Below are 26,383 nucleotides of genomic sequence, written 5' to 3'. Positions count from 1 at the left end.
TTTTACAGTTTTATTTTTAATATTTAAACGTTTAAATTTTTATTTAAAGTCGAATGCCACCGAAAAAATCGAACCTCAGCAACGCGCGGAGCAGAGAGGCACGACGCAAACGTGCTGAAAGAGCTCATCTGTCGACAGAATAAATCTCAACAAGGAATGCAGCTCAAAACATCAGGACAGCGGAGGGTCGTGCACAAGAATCTCAAGAACAGCGTGACGAACGTCTGCGACAGACTATTGCGAGAACAAGAGCGGCACGAGAACAAAACATAGCTACAGCACGAGCACAAGAACGACAGAGGCAGCGGACCAGCCGCTCATTAACACGTGCATCATTTGTTCGTCTTGCTTTCGAATATGCACCAAATATTAACTACTCTGCGCATTCAAAAATTGCTATCGGTGCAATGGATAAAGTATGTCAATATTGTCAGGCATTGAAATTTCAGAATGAAACACCCGGCATGTGCTGCGCATCAGGAAAAGTTGTGCTGTCATCTCTTCCTACTCCGCCGGAACCTTTATTATCCCTTCTTGCTGGCGATTCAGATGATTCAAAATTATTTTTGCGTAAGATACGCAAATTTAATTCTTGCTTCCAAATGACGTCATTTGGGGCAACTAAAATTTGCGATCTCGCATCCGATGGACGTAATTTTGAAACTACATTCAAAATACAAGGCCAGGTGTACCATAAAATCGGGTCATTGATGCCAATGCCTGATAATGATCCGAAATTTCTTCAAATTTATTTTATGGGCAATTGTGAAGAGCGCGTGACAACTCGGTGCCAGTATAATTTCATTGAACAAGCAGAGGAAAGAGCAATTGTGATATTGCTGGAAAATTTTTTAGAAGATCAGAATTAACTAATTCAATTGATTAAAAGAGTTTTGCCACGATTGCAAAATGACAACTATCAAATCGTCATAAAAGCCGACAAAGTCCCATTAGGTGAACATGCTGGCAGATTCAACGCTCCAACTCTTGATGAGGTTGCTGTTATTATGGTTGGTGATCCAGTTGACAAAAGAGCTATACAAATTACACGGCGAGACAACACTGTTAGTACGATTTCGGATCTACACCGTTCATATGACGCACTGCAATATCCATTAATATTTTGGCAAGGACAGGATGAATATCACCTTAACATCAAACAGTGTGATCCAAATACCGGTAAATTTGACTATTAACTATTTATTTTCTTACTGTATGTACAATTTTTAATTTCTTATTTTATTTTATTTCTTATTTTTTTTTAGGTGCTCAAAGAGATAAAAAAGTTAGTTCAATGAACTACTACGCACACCGATTGATGATTAGACATAATCAGGACAACTACATCCATCGATATCGTCAGCTATTCCATCAATACATTGTTGATATGTATGCTAAGGTTGAAAGCGAACGCTTGCGATTCTTTCGATACAACCAGACTAAATTACGATCGGAAGAATACATTCACTTACGAGATACTGTTGTTGGCAACATCGACGGAAATTTAAACCCCAATGACATCGGTAATGCTTTCATTTTACCTTCAAGCTACATCGGCAGTCCACGGAACATGCAGGAATACATACAAGATGCGATGACTTACGTACGTCATTACGGCCGACCAGATTTGTTTATAACATTCACATGCAATCCGAATTGGAAAGAGATACAAACTTTACTATTATCAGGACAAAAAGTAATTCATCGTCATGATATAACTGCACGTGTGTTCAAACAAAAATTGAAATCCTTAATTGATTTTATTGTTAAATATTCAGTTTTTGGTATCACACGTTGTTGGCTGTATTCGATTGAGTGGCAAAAGCGAGGTTTGCCTCATGCCCACATTTTAATTTGGCTTCAAGATAAAATCCGTCCAGAAGAAATTGATCAAATAATTTCAGCTGAAATTCCAGACCGATCAATTGATCAAGAATTATTTGATATTGTTACCAAACACATGATCCACGGGCCGTGCGGTGCTTTTAACATGACATTACCATGCATGGAAAATGGAAAATGTAAGAAAAATTTCCCAAAGCCGCATACGAATGACACTATCACGGATATTGACGGTTATCCAATGTATCGACGCAGAAATACTGAGAATGGTGGCCACACATTCACGATGCGACTGCCGAATTCTACAAATCAAGTAGAATTTGATAATCGGTGGGTGGTACCATACTCACCATTACTTTCAAAAACTTATGAGGCTCATATCAATGTCGAGCTTTGCAGTTCTGTAAAATCAATTAAGTACATTTGTAAATATGTAAATAAAGGCAGTGATTTGGCTATGTTTGGAGTACAAAATGTAAATGAAAATGACGAAATTACACGATACCAAATGGGTAGATACATCAGCAGCAACGAAGCTATTTGGCATATTCTTAGCTTTTCCATACACGAAAGAGACCCTGCTGTCCAGCATCTAGCAATACATCTTGAAAACGGTCAACGTGTATACTTCACTGAAGAAAATGTTCTCCAAAGAGCGCTTGAGGCTCCAAAAACGACACTAACTGAGTTTTTTACATTGTGTCAAAGATCTGACATTTTTGGCCAATTCGCAAAGACATTGATATATACTGATGTTCCACGTTATTTCACATGGAACAAATCTGGTAAAAAATGGGTGCCACGAAAACAAGGAAAACCACATCCTTCCGTTACAGGCATATTCAAAGCTAAGACATTGGGGCGACTTTACACGGTAAATCCAAAGCAACGTGAGTGCTTCTATTTACGTTTATTATTGGTGAATGTTCCCGGACCAACGTCTTTTGAATTTCTGCGAACAGTCAACGGCCGAGTATTCAATACATACCAAGATGCATGTCGTGAACTGCAATTGCTAGAAGACGATAACCATTGGGACTTAACGCTTGCTGATGCTGCGTTGACATCAACGCCCAATAACATTCGTCAGCTGTTTGCAATTATTTTGACGACATGTTATCCATCACAAGCACACACTTTGTGGGAAAAATATAAAAATTGTATGACAGAAGACATATTGCACCGAATTAGACAAACAGATCAATGCCAAAACATAGATTATACGCCTAAGATGTATAATGAAGCGTTAGTGTTGATCGAGGATTTATGTGTTTTAATTTCAAATTTACCACTTAATCATTATGGTATGCCATCACCTGCTCGCCCAGCCGCCGACTTAGTCAATACCGATTTACAACGAGAAAAACAATATGACCATCGTAATTTAGCAACAATTATCGTGAACAGTGAGCCATTACTGACAGCAGAACAAAAAATTATTTATCGGATTATGCTGGGTGTTGCTGCTAAACAAGACGGTTTTTTTTCTTGGACGCACCAGGTGGAACCGGTAAGACATTTTTAATATCGTTGATTCTTGCCAAAATACGGTCACAACAGAAAATCGCATTGGCAGTCGCATCGTCTGGCATTGCGGCTACTTTGCTAGATGGTGGGCGAACGGCACATTCAACATTCAAGCTGCCATTGGACATTCATAATAAGCCAAACGCATTATGTAACATAAAAAAGAATAGTGGAATAGCTGCAGTGTTGCGGAAGAGTTCACTCATAATTTGGGATGAGTGCACAATGGCACACAAATATTCACTCGAGGCATTGCATAGAACTATGCAAGATTTAAAAGGCAATGATAAACTTTTTGGTGGTGCTATCTTACTATTATCTGGTGATTTCCGACAGACCTTACCGGTTATACCTCGCTCTACTTTCGCGGATGAGATTAATGCATGTTTAAAACAATCATTCTTATGGCGAAGTGTTGAAACACTTCGATTGACTATAAATATGCGCATACAATTGCAAAATGATCCATCAGCACAAATATTTTCCGAACAATTACTAGATATTGGAAACGGTAAAATAGAACTGCAACCAAATACGCAATGCATTAAACTGCCAGACAATTTCTGCACTGTTCTTCACGGAAAAAATGAATTGATTCAGAGTATTTTCCCGGATATACAGAGTAATTACTTGAATCATAACTGGCTCAGTGATCGGGCTATTTTGGCAGCCAAAAATGTTGATGTTGACGAAATTAACTTCCAGATACAACAGTTGTTACCAGGCGATCTGATGTCTTTTAAATCAATCGATACTGTTGTTGATGAAAATGAAAGTGTAAATTTTCCAATTGAATTTTTGAATTCACTGGATATACCTGGAATGCCACCACATAATCTTCGATTAAAGATTGGTTCACCTATCATTCTTTTGCGTAATTTGAATCCACCTCGATTATGCAACGGTACGCGTTTGGTCATCAAAAAAATCACCGGAAATATTCTTGAAGCAACCATTTTAACTGGAAAGTTTAAAGGAGAAGTGGTCCTGTTGCCACGTATTCCAATGATACCGTCAGATTCTACGATACCCTTCAGAAGGCTACAGTTTCCAATTCGTTTAGCTTTTGCCATGTCCATAAATAAGTCTCAAGGTCAAACAATGTCCATTTGTGGTTTAGATTTGGAAAATCCATGTTTTTCTCATGGGCAACTATATGTTGCATGTTCACGTGTAGAAAAACCGTCGAATCTATTTGTGTTAGCTAAAGACAGGTTAACCAAAAATATTGTGCACCGATTAGTGCTAAATTGAATTGAAAGTAAAAGTATTTATAATTCAAAATAATATATTTTATTGCTACAAATTTAAAACTATCTGCCCTACCTACCTCATTTATAAGTTTAAGTGTCACATGTTATTTACTAACAACTTTGTAATATACTCATTTGTTACAAACTTGAATAACAAAAATAATAAAATTTAAAATTAATTCTTTTGTATTGATTTCTACTTAATATCAACTGTACGAAAATTTTGACCAATCGTGTTCAAAGTCCTTCCTCTTCAAATCCCAATTCAGTCGATTTTTATACCAGCTTTAAGGTTTCCGTCTTCGTTCGTAAATATTAATTTCATTATATTAAGAAGTAACGGTAGTAGAAAATCAGTCATGGAGGTCACCATGTTTTTTTACAAATGGCATCTATGTAAAAAAGCATAGTGATCCTCATGACTGATGTTCTTCTAACTTTCTCCGTGAATAGTTTACTACGAGCAATGTAATATAATATGTAAAAATGAATTTGTTTATGTGTTCGGGCTTTATGCGTTCGCGCATCATTCAACTAATTGAGTTGAAACTTGGTACAGTTGTTGTTGGCACTTGCGTAAAGGTTTCTGACGTAGTACCAACAATGTATAATAGGGGGCGCGCGAGATGTCGATTGAATAATTCACTTCTAATCCGTAGGATCAATCACATTATTATCTCGAGCGAAGCCGAGACAGGGCATACTAGTAATTATATATTTATTTACATATGATAAAAGGTTTCCATCGCTTCGCAATGTTGTGGATAAAAATTGATGTAAGAATAAACATCGCATATCGATGTACATCTTGGCGGTATAAATTATAAATTATATTTTGGTTTATTATTTTTGTTGTGGAATTTTTTATATGTAGAATAAAAGTGTGAAATATTATAAAAAGATGAGACTCGCAAAAGGACAAGCAGATATATTCGTCAGCGTTTACTTGTAAGAAAGGACCTTTGTTAAATAGAGTCCCTCCCTTCTTTCGACCTTTTTAACGGTTTTCACAGAGGGACTCTCACACGTTGTAACGGTCTGCCCAGTTTCGTGGTAGCATTTGTAAAGAGAGCGTGGTACGAAACATCAGTAAAAATGGAGACAACATTTATTACCGATGAAACTGTCGAATATGTGCAACTTCTTGCAAAGTGCGATATTTCGAAGGAAGACTTGACGGATGCGGTCGAATATTTTCGTGGTAAATATATTAATGAAGAATTAATTATCTGCTTTTATAACGTCACAGTATATTTCAAATTATAATGTAAAATAATTGTTTGTAGATATTGCTGTACGCTTTAATTTAATATTTGCTGACGCCCCACGTAAATTTTCAAACAATGCTAAATTAGTTGGCGGCAAACTTTTTGAAAAATTTATTAAACTATTAGGAGAGCATGAAATTTTGGACGACATTGAATATTATACAGAAGAAGAACAAAACGTGGTTGTATGCGAAAATATGCCGAGTACAAGTAAGAATATATCCGATGAATTGGAAGATTATGAACCTCCAAAAAAAATTTCTACGCATAAAGTAGTGCCATACGATACAAAATTAAAGATCGTACTGAGAGCTCAAGAACATCCACAGTGGTCTTTCAAAACATTAAAGCATCATTTTAGAAAATATTTAAACCATCCTTTTGATGTTACGAAATATAAAAAAGCTGTTTTGTCAGGCGGTACTTTTAGAGACAAATTAAATACAATAAAAACTAATGTGTACGATCGCTTCACAGAAGCAAGAAATAAGAATCAATTATAAGAGTTTTAACAAGGCTCTGTAATATAAATATAAATTTAACGTACAAGACGGGCAACAAGAGCCAAATCGCGGATGACAATGCGTTATCCTAACGAAACTAAATCATTTTTCGTTAGAATTAAATACCGGTGCACAAGGCACCAAATTTTTACTTGGACACGGCCAAGATTTTAAATATGAAATAATCTCATATTTTGAGATTTAATTTCAATACCCCTTTAACCCCCCCACGGAAAATAAATAAATGAATGCAAGAAAAAAATATAGATCCGAAAATCGCTGAATCGGGAATCGAACCCGAGACCTTTCGCTTGCCGGGCGACTGCTCTTCCAGCTGAGCTATTCAGATCCTTTCGATTCTATACTTTTCTCTGTTATATATATTAATGTTGGTAAACAAACGCATTTTTTAAGCCAGCGTGTATCAAATATAAGAGTTTTAACAAGGCTCTGTAATATAAATATAAATTTAACGTATAAGACGGGCAACAAGAGCCAAATCGCGGATGACAATGCGTTATCCTAACGAAACTAAATCATTTTTCGTTAGAATTAAATACCGGTGCACAAGGCACCAAATTTTTACTTGGACACGGCCAAGATTTTAAATATGAAATAATCTCATATTTTGAGATTTAATTTCAATACCCCTTTAACCCCCCTACGGAAAATAAATAAATGAATGCAAGAGAAAAATATAGATCCGAAAATCGCTGAATCGGGAATCGAACCCGAGACCTTTCGCTTGCCGGGCGACTGCTCTTCCAGCTGAGCTATTCAGATCCTTTCGATTCTATACTTTTCTCTGTTATATATATTAATGTTGGTAAACAAACGCATTTTTTAAGCCAGCGTGTATCAAATATAAGAGTTTTAACAAGGCTCTGTAATATAAATATAAATTTAACGTATAAGACGGGCAACAAGAGCCAAATCGCGGATGACAATGCGTTATCCTAACAAAACTAAATCATTTTTCGTTAGAATTAAATACCGGTGCACAAGGCACCAAATTTTTACTTAGACACGGCCAAGATTTTAAATATGAAATAATCTCATATTTTGAGATTTAATTTCAATACCCCTTTAACCCCCCTACGAAAAATAAATAAATGAATGCAAGAGAAAAATATAGATCCGAAAATCGCTGAATCGGGAATCGAACCCGAGACCTTTCTCTCGGGTCTCGGGTTCGATTCCCGATTCAGCGATTTTCGGATCTATATTTTTCTCTTGCATTCATTTATTTATTTTCCGTAGGGGGGTTAAAGGGGTATTGAAATTAAATCTCAAAATATGAGATTATATCATATTTAAAATCTTGGCCGTGTCCAAGTAAAAATTTGGTGCCTTGTGCACCGGTATTTAATTCTAACGAAAAATGATTTAGTTTCGTTAGGATAACGCATTGTCATCCGCGATTTGGCTCTTGTTGCCCGTCTTATACGTTAAATTTATATTTATATTACAGAGCCTTGTTAAAACTCTTATATTTGATACACGCTGGCTTAAAAAATGCGTTTGTTTACCAACATTAATATATATAACAGAGAAAAGTATAGAATCGAAAGGATCTGAATAGCTCAGCTGGAAGAGCAGTCGCCCGGCAAGCGAAAGGTCTCGGGTTCGATTCCCGATTCAGCGATTTTCGGATCTATATTTTTCTCTTGCATTCATTTATTTATTTTCCGTAGGGGGGTTAAAGGGGTATTGAAATTAAATCTCAAAATATGAGATTATTTCATATTTTAAAATCTTGGCCGTGTCCAAGTAAAAATTTGGTGCCTTGTGCACCGGTATTTAATTCTAACGAAAAATGATTTAGTTTCGTTAGAATAACGCATTGTCATCCGCGATTTGGCTCTTGTTGCCCGTCTTATACGTTAAAAGAATCAATTAGTTACGCGACGTTTGCTTCAACAGTGGGCTATTGCTGCAGCCGCACAATATAACAAGCCAAAAGAAGAACAAGACAGCAAAGAACATACAAATGTTTTTTATTTCGTAGCATCCAGCACGTGGTTAACCAACTTTTTACACGATTATAGGATATCGAATCGTCGCGTTGTTCGATATGTTTTTAAAAAAGAAGCAATTACACCAGAAGTTGTCATAAAATCAGCGGAACAATTTCAAACATTAATTCAAGCAATTTCGCCAGATTACGATCCCGATTTTGTAATTAATACAGACCAAACAGGATGTGAGTATAGAGTTAATGTTTCGCGAACTTACACGTACACTGGAGAAAAATTAGTTCAATTGTACATAGGCGATTTAAATAAAGTTTCGCATTCATACACCGCCCAGTATTCGCTGACGAAATCCGGGAAGTTATTAAATAAAGTATTTGTTTGTTTGCAAGAATTTTCTGATAATTTTGGAGTACGCGTACAAAAAGATGTAGATAAATTATTCGAATTATGTAAAAATGTCGTTATTACATGTTCTAAATCGGGCAAATTAACAACATCATTATACGCACAGTATTTGGAAAATGTTGTTAAACCGTATGTCGGGGATAATTTGTTTTTATTTATTGTTGATTCTTGGGGAGGACAAAAAAACATCCAAATGTATAACGAAATATTTCGCGACAAAAATAATAAACCAACATGTAATTTACAAATTATACCGCCAAAATGTACTCCGATATGTCAGCCGTGCGACGTTTATTTTTATCGACAAGTGAAAATTATAATTAAGAAAATACAAAACTGTCCAGATGTAATTTCACAATCAGATGACGAAAGCAAACAATTAAATACTCGTGCTGATGCGATTCGTATACAATCTTTAACTCATTATCTGTTATCAGCGCCGAAATTTAAATGTATGCTTCAATATGCATGGTATGCATCCAAATTAGCTGACAATAGAGAAATATTTTTAAATGTGAATCAATTATGCTTCCCTTCAAACATTTATAATAAAACATGTGTATGTGGACAACATAATTCATTTATTAAATGTTCGTGGTGCGAAAAAATTTTATGTTTCCAATGTTTTTACATCAATTTTCATCCACAACATTGCGAAGCGATGGAAACCTTTTATCATATGTAAATAAATATATAATTATAAAAGAAAGTTTATATTGTACAAAATATTCTTGACAAAATAACACATGTATATTGCATGAGAAATATAATCAGTTCATGACTTTAAAACTGTTTTTTATTTCGTATTGCGTTCAAACATCCCGAAATGTCCTTATTTTTACATAGAAAAACAAAATAAATTAAAAAAAATAAATAATAATTAAAGTAGTGTCTTTTATATATCCAAAATTGAAAAAAAAAAAAAAAAAGCGAAGCAGTCGTCGGCGGGACTCGAACGCACGTCGCCGGCACAAAAATGTATGGACGAGAGCCTTAGTCGACTCAACTACGCCGCTTACTCGAAAAAGGTTCTAATGTTCTTCTTTACATGGGACATAGTTGCGTGACCCTAACTTTGTTTGGTAATTTCTCCTAAACGAAGGCCCATTGGCACAAACGCCTTTAGGGTTTTTATTAGCTACATGTAAGCTATCGAACGCACTATGACTCGTTGCAAAAGCGATTTTCTAATTGGCGTCATCTCCTTGTGAGTCATTAACAAATTGGTACTCTGGAATTACGAGCAATTATTTTTCATTGTACGGGCTAGTATGAATTTCAAATCAAATCTCTATAAACGACTATTATATTTTGTGCACTAAGAATAACATATCGCACTTATTTTCTAGAATCAAATTGTAATCAGTTTTACTTATATGTATGTATGTTCAATGTGAACTTGCACCTTGAATAAAATATCACAGTTACTTTTCATGGTAATATATTATTACTAAATTTAGATAATATACACTTTACGTATGTTCACACTTTGAACTGGCACCTTGAATAACATATCAGTTACTTTTCATGGTAATATATTATTACTAAATTTAGATAATATACACTTTACGTATGTTCAATTTGAACTGGCACCTTGAATAACATATCAGTTACTTTTCGTGATAATTTATTATTAGATCGTTTAAATTTTTAAAGGTTTAAATTTTTCAGTACCTTCTTTTGAACATGGCCTGACCTTTTCATTTTTATGATTTTTTTAGGATATCAGTTACTTTTTAAAGTACAAATATATAGAGCAGCTTTCTAGTAATTCAAGTATCACAAATATATGTATTTTCGATTCTTATCACATAACTTTGTATAAGTAACAATTTATGCAATACAGTTCAAAATAATTGAAATATATATGGTATATATGTACATATATATAAAATATATAATTATATTATAGTATACATATATATTTTATTTAATCATATATGTAAATGTTTGTATAATTGTAATAACTTTTAACGATACATTGCACATTTACTTCAATTGCAACAGAATGAATTTATATTCTTGTATAAATATTGAAAATAAAGAATGGGCCCCTCCATCGCCCATTTTCATGAGAACGCAACCATATATTTTTCTTCGTCTCTCCGATTTTAACACGACATATTTTCGATTCTTATCACATAACTTTGTATAAGTAACAATTTATGCAATACAGTTCAAAATAATTGAAATATATGGTATATATGTACATATATAAAATATATAATTATATTATAGTATACATATATATTTTATTTAATCATATATGTAAATGTTTGTATAATTGTAATAACTTTTAACGATACATTGCACATTTATTTCAATTGTAACAGAATGAATTTATATTCTTGTATAAATATTGAAAATAAAGAATGGGCCCCTCTATCGCCCATTCTCGTGAGAACGCAACCATATATTTTTCTTCGTCTCTCCGATTTTAACACGACATACATATTTCTGTCTGATAATTTTTTTCTTGATGATACTTTTTGAAATGTCATGAAGCCTAGGTCAAATAAGAAACTTATTGCACTCGTTTTAATGCAGCGCTTACAGCAGCTTTTATAAAGCGCCAGAGCAGCCGATATTTTATTTTGGCGCTTACGGCAACTTTTATACAGTACTAGAACAGTTGATGTTTTAATGTAGCGTTTACGGCAGCCTTTATACAGCGCCATTATTTAATCTGTTCTAAGAACAATATGTATGCCCCTTGTGCTCCTTTGGGCCATTTTTTCTTGAACACTTCCATATCATTAGAGTAATACCATTCCGATTTTGTGTCAGCTCTCAACATACACGTGTAGTGACCACGATTCATTTCTTCACCTTCGTGAAATATAGCGCTTATTACCTTGTACTTTTTTTATTAATCGTGATATTACTCGTCGGCACGGCGGTAATCCGATTGTTGATAATTTTTTTAGAAGCACCGTTTACAAAAGTATATAAATTGAGCTGTATTACTACGACGGATAAAGTTGATTCGATTACGGTTTTCTTTTTCAACACGGTACCCTTACATTCGTTACAATTGCCGTTTATCGTTTTCCATTTAGAAAATTCTACATTAATCAAACTTTGTAGAGTGACACCTTTTTTCCTTTTTAATGTCGAATGTATAGGTAATATTAACAAACTACTGCTTTCCAGCTTAGTTACATTGTAATTACATTTGACATTCGAGCAACATGTTACGTGCTTTAATTCGAGTTCTAATACATCATTGATGTCGGAATACGTCGACATTAGAGCCGTAAAAAATTCCGAAACAACTTGTTGTGTTCGTTCTTCGAAGCGTTTTCCGACAGATCTTCTAACCGCTTGAATGTTGCAATATTTACGTTCACCATACGCGCAGATGGCATCAGTCAATGCATTCGATGCTTTATTTTTCAGTATTTGTTGCCTAATACGTACGCAATGAAACGCACATTGTAATATTACATTAGCGTAACACGAAACAGCATCGTTATTGCAAAGACCATATATTTTCCACGTAACTATACTTTCTGGTTCCTCACAATCATAATTCTGCACATCATCAATGATATTAGGGATAGCCCATCGACGATCGTACATTTTCACAACCTTTTCCTCGGACGGATTGATTTGTGGTGTGGCAGTTCAGATTTGAATATAGATCTCAGTCGATTATATTCTACAATGGCTCTCGAGTTTGCTTTAACTGATGCTGGATTGAAATTTATCAAATGTAGGCCTTCCAATTTACTTACTCGTGACAAACCTACATAGGCTTGACCATCACTGAATACATTCGTTCCTAAATCCATCATTGCATTGTTACATGTAATTCCTTGACTTTTGTGTATAGTTATTCCATAACTGAGAGACAATGGAAATTGTTTCCGATGTACCACTAATTTGTGGAATACTTCAAATTTAATATCTACTTTCGTTATTGCGATTTCTTTGTTATCCGAAATAACTATTTTGATGGAATCAATACGATTGCCGTCAGCAGAGCAATTAACTGCAACTACATTGCCTATCGTTCCATTGACAAGTCCCAAAGTTACGTCAATGTTTCGTCGAATCATCACTTTAGCGCCAATTTTAATCGCTATTACTCTTTCAATGCCAGCTGTTTCAGACACTTTATCATCTTTGTCTTCTAAAATTTTATGCACCTTTTTTTTCATTGCTGGAGCTCAGTCGACATCATCTTCTGCTATCAGTAGAATTTCATCGCTGTCGATTTTATCGAGCATTGCTGTGTTCAAAACCTTGCACAAATAACACGTGGGCAATAGACAAATTGTATCAATCGGTAATTGATTCATATAAGTGCAAAGTTCATTCAATCTTTCGTCGCAACTACTTTCTTTAAAATTGATTTTTCTAGACTGAAGAAAGTAGGTATACTAGGAGAGTTCTAACCCGGGGGCAATGAGGGGGGGTGAGGGGCGGGGGGGAATCGGGGGCAAGGGGGGTGACGTCACGCGGGGGGAAGGGGGTCTTATCAGTAGATAAGCTTATCTTTTGTTTATAAACATATCAGATAACCTGATAAGGGAATCATGTTACCTGATAAGGGGATCATGTTACCTGATATGTTCATAAACAAGATAAGATAAATTAATTAATGAAAGGCTCGTTAACAAATTAAAACAAATCATATATAGTAGGCCAACTAAACGAGCAAATAAATAAGGTGTAAAAATTTTTATTAATAGTTAAATAATTAAATTAACATTCCGTTACAGAATCGATATAAATTGTAAACGTTTCGACTGCACTACAGTCTTTATCAATACATAAAAGTTAAATATTAAAATACAAAGTTAAATGTTAAAAATACAACGTTGGTTAAATATTAAAATATAAAATTGAAACGATTCTTCGCTGTTGACCAATAGATATGCAAGGCGATTGGTCTGAGATGCCAAGTTATGCGACATTTGAGCATGATTATCGTTTTAACAAGTCCTTTTCCCCGATATTTCAAGTGTGTGTTGCGAAGTCTGAATACCAAATGTCACATTTGGTATTCAGACTTCGCAACACACACTTGAAATATCGGGGAAAAGGACTTGTTAAAACGATAATCATGCTCAAATGTCGCATAACTTGGCATCTCAGACCAATCGCCCGCCTTGCATATCTATTGGTCAACAGCGAAGAATCGTTTCAATTTTATATTTTAATATTTAACCAACGTTGTATTTTTAACATTTAACTTTGTATTTTAATATTTAACTTTTATGTATTGATAAAGACTGTAGTGCAGTCGAAACGTTTACAATTTATATCGATTCTGTAACGGAATGTTAATTTAATTATTTAACTATTAATAAAAATTTTTACACCTTATTTATTTGCTCGTTTAGTTGGCCTACTATATATGATTTGTTTTAAGATAAGATAAGATAAGCGGCGTCTTTGTAAGGTATCAAAGATAAGATAAGCGGCGTCTTTGAGCGGTATCAAAGTTTTCATAAATTTTCTCCGAAAATCCAAGATAAGATAAAAATTTTGCGAATGGCTGCCGCAAAATCCAAGCTTGGATCAATCGAGCGCCGACATTCAGATATCTATTACTAAGGGGGTTGCGTTTCTTTATCTAAATTTTCTCCGAACGAAGATAAGATAAGATAATTCTGCGAATTATTAAGAACAAAAGGTTTGCCGACAATCAAGCGGGTTGATACATACAGGTTGCGACATGTTTGCGCGACGTGTCGATCCGACGGGGTGAAATGAAATGGCGGCCTTATCTATGTATTTCTAAGAATTATCAGCGATATCTAAATTTTCTCCGAAGATAAGATATCACATAAATATTTCTCGCGAATTAACAATTGCATCATCATCCCCACGAACAAAGGGATGATCGGGATATATAATGAGGACCGATGCAGCTGCCGGGCCATAGTACCACTGGCGAGCGCACGCTCTCTTCATTCAAAATGTTTGTAATACTTTCAAGTGCTTCCGACATTCTCAGTTTAAGTGCCGAACAGTTGCAATATATTCCGAAGATTGTTTTACTGCAAAAGTGCGGCTATTTCGTAGAACATTTGTGGGACAAGCTTCCGGAGCATATCAAGACGGATCCGGAGGTTCAGACATATCGTCGCTGCCTCAAACACTACAATCGGCCGTGGATGCGAACGCATATTGACGGTCCAGCACCGATGATCAGGGATTGCTGCAAATGTCAGCGAAAATAGACTGAGGTTACAAGTGCGAATAAGTGCCAGACATCGAAAAAATGGAGAACGCGGTAAAAGATCATTCGAGGTGTTTTGAGAATGTTGAGAGATGGTATAAGCATCTCCAGGAATCAGATTCGAACCAAGAAATGGAGGAGTCAGATATGAGGAACCGAGATTGTAAGTATATATATATATATATATATATATATATATATATGTATGTCAAGAGGTAGCTTTCGGGACGATTTTTGGTATAAATCGGCAGTTTTGAGAACTCTTGGTGGTTTTCAAGTCAGTCCTGAAAGCCATATATGTTTATCGGCAGTTTTAGGAACTGTCCTAAAAACTACCATTCTTTAATTTCTTTATATAAAGTCCTTAAAATTGCCAATAAATATAAAAATTTTATACTAAATACATTTAATTGTTATTATTTACAAGATAAGCTTTATATATGTTGTATATATTTATAAACAATTTAGTTACAGTACTAATTACTTGATTAATCTTATATAAAGTAAATATATAGTCTTTTAATCAACTTTGCTATATATGTTTTTAAAACTGCCGTTAGACATCTTTGCAAATATAAATAAATAATTAAGTAAAAATTATAATTTTAGTATGTTTTTAAAGAAAAATAATTAAAGATGTTTTAAAATAAGATCAATATTTAAACATTTTGATATTTTTTTGTTAAAAACTAATTGATCTGTAAACTACCATTTTACTGTATATATTATATAAACCTATCATTTGCGCCAGATCTTTTAATACTTTTGCTTTTCATACATCCATGTGATTTAAATAATTCATTAAGACCTTACGAACTTCTAATAACTCATTAAGGCCCGTATTCATAATCCGTTCTTATATTTGAGATTGTCTTAAGACATCGTTCAACCAATCAAAAGATGCTATGCGGCCATTTGATTGATTGAACGAGGTCTTAAGATGATCTTAAATATAACAACGGATTATGAATACGGGCCTAAGTGTCGATCTTAGAAGAATAAATACTAAATAAATAAATGGAAAAAATAAAATAAATGGAAAAATTGTAAGTTGATTGACTATCGCATCGTTTTTTGCCGCGTAGCAAGTGTTGCCGCGTTATAGCTGTCACTGTGTTTTGAGTGTAGTTTCTGAATGCAGCCTAAGAAATAGATAGTAAAATAACCTCTTTTAATTTGTGAGACACAGTGTTACACAATGTATTCTTTGAGCAAAAATAAAAATAATTATAAAATAATGCGTAAAAAAAAAAAGAAAAACCAGAGGATGGATAATATCTAGTAGTAAGTAGATAAAATTATGTAAAATTTTATATATGTAATTATATCTATGTATCCAGTAAACATTAAATACTAACTAAATTACATTAAATATTAAATAATAACATAACATCTATGTTATAATTTTCTACTGACTATTATTGTAACTGCAACAATGTAATATGCCTTCTATCTATGTAACAGTTAGTGAGAAATTATAACATTGAGGTTATATTACTGTTACTTACTGGATAATACTTGTTAAGTAATAATTTTGTATACAAATATTGTTTTAAGAAAGTTATATGGCTCTTGAAGAAATTGCTAAAAATCTGAGGAATAATATACCAAAAATATATTTAAAACAAATCGACTTAAGTATCACTTCAAGTTCTATGGAAAGTAATGAAGGTGACAAAAAGTTTTATATCATTATATTATTTTTTATATCAATTTTATTTCTTCTAAAAATATACAAATTATTTTTTAGATATTGATGCTAATTTGTTAAGAAATATAGAAAAAAGCAATCAACCAAATATTTCTGAAATATCTCTAGAAAAAAGTAATCAACAAGGTATGCGCTTTGATATCCATGTTTATATAAACTTATTTCTTCATAAAAGTAATATCCGTAGAAAAGCAATACGTAGCTGAGATATTTAGCTATCTTTTATTTAAGATTTTTTCATAAAATATTCATTATTGATCATTTAGAATAATTATAGTTCCTTTTTTAGATATTCAACTAAGTATTTCTGAAATATCTCCAGAAAAAAGTAATCAAGGTGTGTGCTTTAATCCATGTTTATATAAACTTATTTTTTCATAAAAGTAATATGCGTAGAAAAGTAGCATATAGCTGAGATATTTACCTATCTTTTATTTAGTATTTTTTCATAAAATATTAATTATCAATCATTTGCCATAATTATTTATGCTTTTTTAGATATTCAACTAAGTATTTCTGAAATATCTCCAAAAAAAAGTAATCATCAAGGTGTGTGCTTTGATCCATGTTTATATAAACTTATTTCTTCATAAAAGTAATATGCGTAGAAAAGTAGTATGTAACTGAGATATTTACCTATCTTTTATTTAATATTCTTTTTATAAAAATATTAATTATCAATCATTTGGAATAATTATAGTTCTTTTTTTAGATATTCAACCAAATATTTCTGAAATATCTCTAGAAAAAAGTAATCAACAAGGTATGCGCTTTGATATGTTTCCATGTTTATATAAACTTATGTCTTCATAAAAGTAATATGCGTAGAAAAGCAATACGTAGCTGAGATATTTAGCTATCTTTTATTTAAGATTTTTTAATAAAATATTCATTATCGATCATTTAGAATAATTATAGTTCCTTTTTTAGATATTCAACTAAGTATTTCTGAAATATCTCCAGAAAAAAGTAATCAAGGTGTGTGCTTTGATCCATGTTTATATAAATTTATTTTTTCATAAAAGTAATATGCGTAGAAAAGTAGCATATAGTTGAGATATTTACCTATCTTTTATTTAATATTTTTTTTATAAAAATATTAATTATCAATCATTTGGAATAATTATAGTTCCATTTTTAGATATTCAACCAAATATTTCTGAAATATCTCCAGAAAAAAGTAATCATCAAGGTGTGTGCTTTGATCCATGTTTATATAAACTTATTTCTTCATAAAAGTAATATGCGTAGAAAAGTAGTATGTAGTTGAGATATTTATCTATCTTTTATTTAATATTCTTTTCATAAAAATATTAATTATCAATCATTTGGAATAATTATAGTTCCTTTATTAGATATTCAACCAAATATTTCTGAAATATCTCCAGAAAAAAATAATCAACAAGGTATGCGTTTTGATTCATGTTTATATAAACTTATTTCTTCATAAAAATAACATGCACAGAAAAATAATAACATTATTTGGTATTAGTTCATTTTTTAGATGTTCAACCAAGTATTTCTCAAACTAATCTTTTTGAAATACTAAATGATAAAACAATTGATAATACAGGTAATATAACTAATTTAAATATTGAAATGTTATGTTTAACTGCATGATAAGCATTATTACATATAAATATAAATATTCTATATCCATTTTTGATAATAATGATACTAATTTTGTTACAATTGTATTTTTGAATAAATTTTTGGAAATTTTAAATTTTAAATAAAGAAGAAACAGCCTATCTACAAAATAATATTTATAATTCATATTCAGTTTATTATTTTCATTTTGAAGTTAACTTGTTTAATTAATATTACAATATTAATTAAATATTTTAATTTACAAGCAAATTTATCATGAATTTTAATAATTTTTTAGATTTAAATATTAATTTTTCTAAGCATTATTACATATAAATATAAATATTCTAAATAAATTAATACAATTGTCGCTCGTATATTGAAAACAAAGTGATAAATATAAGGCCAACTTATCGAGCTGAATATTCGAGATGTTCAGTCAACTACCATTTATTACATGTATAAATTATAAAACTACAGTCATTATATTAAAACTAACGCAAATTACAATCATTCTATAAACGTTTCGACCGCACGCGGTCTTCTTCAGTATAATTATTGAAATATAAATTCTTACAATTCACATAATATCGAAATTTAATTATAGTTATTCAGAATCAAGAGTTTTTGAGTAATTAACGCGTGTTTCAATCCGTCCTGTCCAACAATGTTCGCCTCGATATGATCCCTGATTTTGTTCAGATCTCGGATAGTTTCATCGTTAATATGCGAGAAATTAACCCGTTCCGTAGGCGCTGCGATTTATAAAAAATTACCGATCAACGCATGTCCAAATTATAATATGTATCCCCTACAATTGGTAGTATGCTTACCTATCATCGTTCTTCTTGATAATTTTGCTACTTATTAACAGTTATTAAGGATGACACATAACAAACCAACAATACAGAAAGACAGCTCATTTTAAACTCTACTTGATCGGAGAGCGTGCGTGTTTATATATGATCTAATATCTATGTTTTACTCGTTAATGTCCTATTTGTCCTATTATTATTTCTTGTTCGCTAATATATCCAAAATATCAAAATACGACTTGCTAAGTAACTCAGTATTTTTGTTTAAATTTAGTCCATTTTTTTGTTCCTTGATATGTAGCATCTCAGAAATGAGTCTTTTATAATAATTATTTTCGTTGTCCATGATCTTAACATTGTCCCAATTAAAAGTATGATGTTCATTTATTATGTGTTCAGAAATTACTGAATGTTTCGTTGAGTCCAACCTAATATTATTTTTATGTTCTTTTATTCGCGTCTGCAATTGCCTCTTTGTTTGGCCTACATAAGATGCATTACAATTATTGCAACTGATCTTATAAACCACATTCGAATTGCATGGATGTTTAGTTTTATCTTTCTGCGCTTTAATAATATTATCCAGTTTGTTGAGACATCTATACCCTACCATACAATTTTTATTTTTTACCGAGGAAACAATCATTTCTGAGATCCCATCTATATACGGAATGACAAAGAATTTTTTATTGACCGAGTCATTTCTTATACTTTTTGTTCTTTCTATGTTGGCCTGTCTCTCTATAATGCTCCCCTTAGATATGATGTGTTCTATCCGATGATTAATTTTGTTAAAAATCAGATCAAGAGGGTAACCATTGCTTCTGAGTATATTAATAATTAACTCCAAATTTTTATTAAAAAATAGTGGATGTGATAGCAATAGACATCTGTCTACAAGGTTATATATTATTCCTATTTTGTGGCATAGTGGGTGGTTTGAATAAAATGATAACGTCCTTCCTGAGAAGGTTTCTTTTTGATACCAGTCTATATATATTTTGTTATTAATAATTTTAAGTGATAAATCTAAGAAATTCAAGCTATGGTTAACCTCTTGTTCGACCGTGAATTTAAGTCTTTCATGATAGTTGTTAAAATTATTCACAATCTGAGTCATATTAGTCATAGAGGTGGCCACTATTATGTCATCCACATAACGAAAATAAAACAAACATTCCAAATTCAACGCTTTGAGAACTGTATCCTCAAGATCTTGCATAACCAGGTCTGCAATAATTGGTGATAACGGTGACCCCATAGGGGTCCCAAACGTCTGTTTATAAATTATGTCATCAAATGTAAAATATGTAGAAGTCAATATGAATTTTATACCCCCCAAAAATTCGTTTTTCGGTATTTTAGTATTTATTCCAATGTGATCCCATCTATCGTTAATACCGTCAATCGCAAGATCCAGAGGAACGTTCGTAAACAAAGACACCACATCCAAGGAAAACATCCTATCATTCTCATCAATCTTTTTACCAGACAATATGCTGTACAAATCAAAACTATTATTAATATCACTTTTCGCTTTGGGTAGACTAGTTCGTAAGGTGTTTTGTAAAAACGAAGCCAGCGAGTATAGAGCTGTATCAACCGATGAAACTATGATTCTAACTGGATAGTTTTCCTTATGGATTTTCGGTAATCCATACGCTTTTGGAAGGAGAGAATCACTACAACGTAATTTATAATATTCGTTTTTTGAAATATAATCTTCCTTAAGCCATCTCTTCAACAAATCATTCAAATCGTTCTCTATTTTTTTGCACGGATTTTTTTTAACAATAGTGTAAGTGTTGACATCTTTTAAAACGTTTTCCATTTTGTTAATATAATGAGATCTTTCCATTGCCACCGTAGCATTACCCTTGTCCGCGCGTGTGAATAGAACATTCGGATTGTCTTTACAAAATTTTATTAAATCTCTGTGTGCACCAAGTAATTTTTGTTGACTTACGTCATTTTTATCCTTCGTGTTCAGAAGTTGTGCAAATTTTGGAACCGCGATATTTCTGATTGTTGTGAGATTATTAATATTATTTCGTTTGCTATTACTCTCTATGTCCTTGATGAATTCATGTATCGCTGTTTTTTTACTAATATTCGGAAGACAGAATTTATCACCCATTTGCAACAGATTAGAAACGTTAGGCGGAATGTCTGTGTTGGAAAGATTAACAAACCATTTTTTATTAGTATTTTCCAAAGGGTTAATTGTATCATTGAGAAATTTATTGGCTTCTATGTGTATATTGATCTCCTTGGCATCATTAGTGATTGCCCTGAGAGAATTTTGTGATATTTTCGTCGGTTGTGAAGTTTCAAAATGTAAAGAACAATGTATATCTATAGGTTTGATGCTGTTGATATACTTATACTGTTGTTTTCTCTTAAGCCAATTGAATTTCTTTTCGTGTGCAGTAACCAATCTGTTGTGGCAATTTTTAAAAGCAATGTTATGATGTTCGAAAATTCTATTCCACGCGAGTACAGGTAAACGATTAAATAACCCGCTGGTGAGATGAAAAATCCTATTTTGTAATGACTCTACCTGTCTATGCAAATCAAAGATTTCAATGCTCATCGCATTTGTTTTGAATTTGTACAACATACTATCTAGTCTTCTGATCGATCTGTGATGAAAAACGTTAAATTTAATGCGGCAAAAACCTTCTAAATGTGTAGGAAAAATATCGCCATTTTTACAATTTCTTAAAAATTCCAATTTTGCTCTCGCTCTTATTAACAAGTAATTCGCATTAATCCATTGTTTAAAATAATCTGCGGTTATTCTTCCAAAAACTCTATGAATAAAATTAAAATTAAAATAGTAATCAGTCCGTTTTGTGTTAAATTGACGCATTGTAAGGCCAGCGTATATTAAAAATAAATTAATACAATTGTCGCTCGTATATTGAAAACAAAGTGATAAATATAAGGCCAACTTATCGAGCTGAATATTCGAGATGTTCAGTCAACTACCATTTATTACATGTATAAATTATAAAACTACAGTCATTATATTAAAACTAACGCAAATTACAATCATTCTATAAACGTTTCGACCGCACGCGGTCTTCTTCAGTATAATTATTGAAATATAAATTCTTACAATTCACATAATATCGAAATTTAATTATAGTTATTCAGAATCAAGAGTTTTTGAGTAATTAACGCGTGTTTCAATCCGTCCTGTCCAACAATGTTCGCCTCGATATGATCCCTGATTTTGTTCAGATCTCGGATAGTTTCATCGTTAATATGCGAGAAATTAACCCGTTCCGTAGGCGCTGCGATTTATAAAACTATAATTAAATTTCGATATTATGTGAATTGTAAGAATTTATATTTCAATAATTATACTGAAGAAGACCGCGTGCGGTCGAAACGTTTATAGAATGATTGTAATTTGCGTTAGTTTTAATATAATGACTGTAGTTTTATAATTTATACATGTAATAAATGGTAGTTGACTGAACATCTCGAATATTCAGCTCGATAAGTTGGCCTTATATTTATCACTTTGTTATAAATATTCTATATCCATTTTTGATAATAATGATACTAATTTTGTTACAATTGTATTTTTGAATAAATTTTTGGAAATTTTAAATTTTAAATAAAGAAGAAACAGCCTATCTACAAAATAATATTTATAATTCATATTCAGTTTATTATTTTCATTTTGAAGTTAACTTGTTTAATTAATATTACAATATTAATTAAATATTTTAATTTACAAGCAAATTTATCATGAATTTTAATAATTTTTTAGATTTAAATATTAATTTTTCTATGAACGAGGATATCTCTTTGGAACATATATTGAATTCATCTTTTACTACTTTAGTAGAAATAAATGCTCAATATAAGGAAGTGACAGAAATAATAAATGACTCCAATGGTAAAGTATTGTATAATAATTTAATTGTTTTTATGTAAACTAGAGTGGTCATATGTCACATAAATTGTATGGATATAATGAATTTATACAAAAGAGTGTGTATATGTGTGAGAGAGAAACTTCTTTTATTTAATTATTATAGTTAAAAAATTATTGCTAATTAGTTAATCTAGTATGTATGTACTAGTTAATCTATTATGATTTATTCTCGTAGGTATTAATTCTAACGTTGCAGAAGACAATATTCAAAATAAAACTTTAAAACTTTGTCAAATAACAACAGTTAATCAACAAGGTAACAATACAATTTATATCTATTTGCTTCCAAATTAAACGTTGTTACATATAATTTTATAACGAACATAATATGGTTATTTTAATATAATGTATTATTAATAGATTAATATGTATGTATATTTTGTTATATAATGTCATGCCAAAGTTTTGATATTAGATACACGAGCAAAATCTTTAAAAAATCCTTAAGAACTATATGTAAATAAAGATAAATTAATCAAACAGATAATTTACTAAATTAGATTAAATTCTTTATTTTATTGAACTTTTTGAAGAACTTATAAGGTATCTGTTTATAAATAATTACAATTAAAAATTTTCATAACTTTAATAATATTATAGAAAGCTCTCTATAAACATATAGCATGTATAATAGTTTTGAAATTTATTTTTAAGTATTTTAAGTATTCTAAGTATTCTATTTTTCTCTTTTGCATCTTTGATATAATTATTGATATTGAAAATAATATATATATATATATATATATATCTATTACACATTAATATATATATATATATATATATATATCTATTATACATTAATATAACATATTAATGTATATTCATTACGTATTACATCAAAAATTATACATTTTGATTTCAGACAATATTTATGAAGACAGTGAGGATTACAATAATGATCCAGATTATGATGTTTCCAATGATTCAGATGATGAATCAAATATTTCTATTTCTGAAAGCTTTGATAAAAATGAAAAGTCTAATACTACAAATGATAGTCTTAATACCTCGAAATATGAAGAAAAAGCAAATTGTGATGATACAAATCTTATTGTGCTTAAATCTCAAGAGAAAGGACAAAATAAAAAATATTTTTGCAAGTATTGCAAAAAATTACAAACTAAATTTGCACGACACTTAGAGACTGTTCATAAAAATGAGGAAGAGGTAAAAAAATTTATTTTGCTTCCTAAAGGTAAATATAATATATAATAATCTATACACATCATTTTGAATCAAATGTTGCATTATACATATCTTTATTAAAAAATGTTTATATTATTTTTCTTTTATTTTTATATTATTTTTCTTAGGTAATTCAGAAAGAAAGGCCATCATAGAGACTATTAGAAAAGAAAGTAATTTTATATATAATACTAGTTCGCAGTTTAATACAGGAGAATTGATAGTATCTCGGAGACCTTCGAAAATTAACAAACTTGCATCAGAATATATTTGTTGTCCAAAGTGTAAGGGCTTTTATACAAAAAATAATGTAAGACATCACTTTCAAAATTGTAACAAAAGAAGTATTGGCAGACATGTTATGGTACTTGGTAGAAAAGTACAAGCACGGATACACACTAAAGCCAGTGATATGGTTAGAAAAGTAATCTTCCCAATTATGAGAGATGACAATGTGTGTAGAATAATAAGATATGATGAGTTAGTGATACTTCGCGCAAATAAATTATGTAATAAATTTAGGAATCAACGCCACCATGATATGATAAGAGCAGAATTAAGACTTTTAGGTCGTTACTTAATTTCTATTAAGAAATTTAATTCAAATATCACTAATTTTGCCTCAATATATCAACCGTGCAATTATGATTCATGCATTTTAGCTGCTAAAGATGTAGCTCAATTTAATCCTGATACTAATAAATTTAAAACACCGTCTGTCGCTACACGACTTGGTACGCTCTTAAAAAAATTAGGAAACATATTATGTACTGAATATATAAAAAAAGATGATAATGAGGGTTTAAGAAAGGTAGAAAATTTCTTGAAACTTTTAGAAGAAGATTATGGAGCTACAATAAATAAAATAGCAGAGGAAACTGTAACGCAAAATAAAAGACATAATAAAATTGAATTACCAGATATGGAGGATATCCAGAAATTATATAATTATTTAAAAGAAGAAAGAAACATATTGTATAGTGAGCTTCTTAAATCTTATAATTACAGTACATGGTTAGAATTATTAAAAGTTACGCTTATTTCTATGCAAGTTATAACAGAAGAAGAGCAGGTGAAATAGAAAAAGTTCTAATAGAAGATTACAAAAGTTTTAAAAGTGTAGGAGAACACACAGATTCTGAAGTGTACAATTCATTATCAGAGTCTGGAAAAGAGGTAATATTATTTTAATAATTATTAAATAAATAAATTATTGCGTTAAAATATATTTTATATCTAATAATTTATATTTTTCTTCCTTTAAATTATTTATATTTTATTAATTTTAATGCATAAAATTTATAATACTTTTATTATATTTATTCTATAATAATTTTTCTTTTATGTATTTTTTTCTGTTTGTTGCATTAGGCTATTAAAAAATTCGTTACATTTGATATTAGAGGTAAACTAGGTCGTACAGTTCCCGTATTGTTGCATTCACAATTACAAGATTGCATCAAATTATTACTGCAACATAGATTAAATGCAAAAATAAAATCAGAAAACCCTTACCTTTTTGGCATTCCTGGATACGATAAACATCGATATAAGCATTTGAAAGCGTGCATTCTTATGCGAGACTATTCTTCAAAATGTGGAGCAGCAAAACCTCTTACTTTACGAGGCACCAAACTACGAAAACATATTGCCACAAAATGCATCACACTTAATCTTTCAGAATCGGAAGTTACAGAGTTGGCAAACTTTATGGGTCATGATAAAAGCATACACAAATCGCATTATCGACAGTCAATTCCTGAATTAGATATTCCAAGATTCTCCCGACTTCTAAATCTAGCTATTTTTAATGAGGAAAATGACAATGAAGATGGAGAAATTGAGCAAAATCTTATTTCTGAGAATTTAAATGACTCATCTGAATCCTCTCATTCTGATGATATTGAAATTAATAATAATATACCATCATCAAAAACACCTAAGAAAAAACAAAGCAGTAAGCATATATTTTAAATCATTTTTTGCATTATATAATAAAATTTTTATTTTGTAATTTCTGTTACATTTATAATATATTAATAATATATAATAGCTCTCTTTCTATAAAAAAATAATAACTGTAATTATTACAATTACTAAAATGATAACCTTTTCTTTAATATTTATCTTAACTAATAACTTTAACATTATTTTAATATGCAA

The 26,383-nt window shown here is 31.2% G+C and overlaps 3 protein-coding genes across 3 annotated transcripts; all 3 read left to right on the top strand.

Annotated features, from left to right (window-relative positions):
• The first annotated feature begins 407 nt into the window (after positions 1–407).
• Positions 408–3,503, top strand: LOC114930651 (uncharacterized). The gene is made up of 5 exons (XM_085485379.1): positions 408–787; positions 890–1,179; positions 1,266–1,724; positions 1,779–3,248; positions 3,403–3,503. The coding sequence occupies exons 1-5, from the start codon at positions 408–410 to the stop codon at positions 3,501–3,503; spliced, it is 2,700 nt and encodes an 899-aa protein (XP_085341505.1).
• A 91-nt stretch (positions 3,504–3,594) lies between these two features.
• Positions 3,595–4,623, top strand: LOC114930653 (ATP-dependent DNA helicase PIF1-like). Its single transcript, XM_029302509.1, has one exon. It carries the CDS (start codon positions 3,595–3,597, stop codon positions 4,621–4,623), a length of 1,029 nt encoding a protein of 342 aa, XP_029158342.1.
• An 11,261-nt stretch (positions 4,624–15,884) lies between these two features.
• LOC114944418 (uncharacterized) lies at positions 15,885–26,177 on the top strand (the record flags this gene model as incomplete). The annotated part of the gene is made up of 14 exons (XM_029320300.2): positions 15,885–16,251; positions 16,525–16,638; positions 16,718–16,804; positions 16,968–17,015; positions 17,177–17,227; positions 17,391–17,441; positions 17,609–17,656; positions 17,820–17,870; positions 18,034–18,084; positions 18,171–18,251; positions 22,868–22,996; positions 23,211–23,291; positions 23,898–24,230; positions 25,902–26,177. Coding segments are annotated over exons 2-14 (1,393 nt in total), but the record flags the coding sequence as incomplete, so codon positions are not given.
• Between the last annotated feature and the right edge of the window lie 206 nt (positions 26,178–26,383).

This window comes from Nylanderia fulva, unplaced genomic scaffold (genome assembly GCF_048542155.1).
Source record: "Nylanderia fulva isolate GAGA-0341 unplaced genomic scaffold, ASM4854215v1 Scaffold362, whole genome shotgun sequence".
In the NCBI taxonomy this organism is placed as follows: domain Eukaryota; kingdom Metazoa; phylum Arthropoda; class Insecta; order Hymenoptera; family Formicidae; genus Nylanderia; species Nylanderia fulva.
Note: the sequence above shows the minus strand (reverse complement) of the source record. Positions and strands in the feature narration are given on the sequence as shown.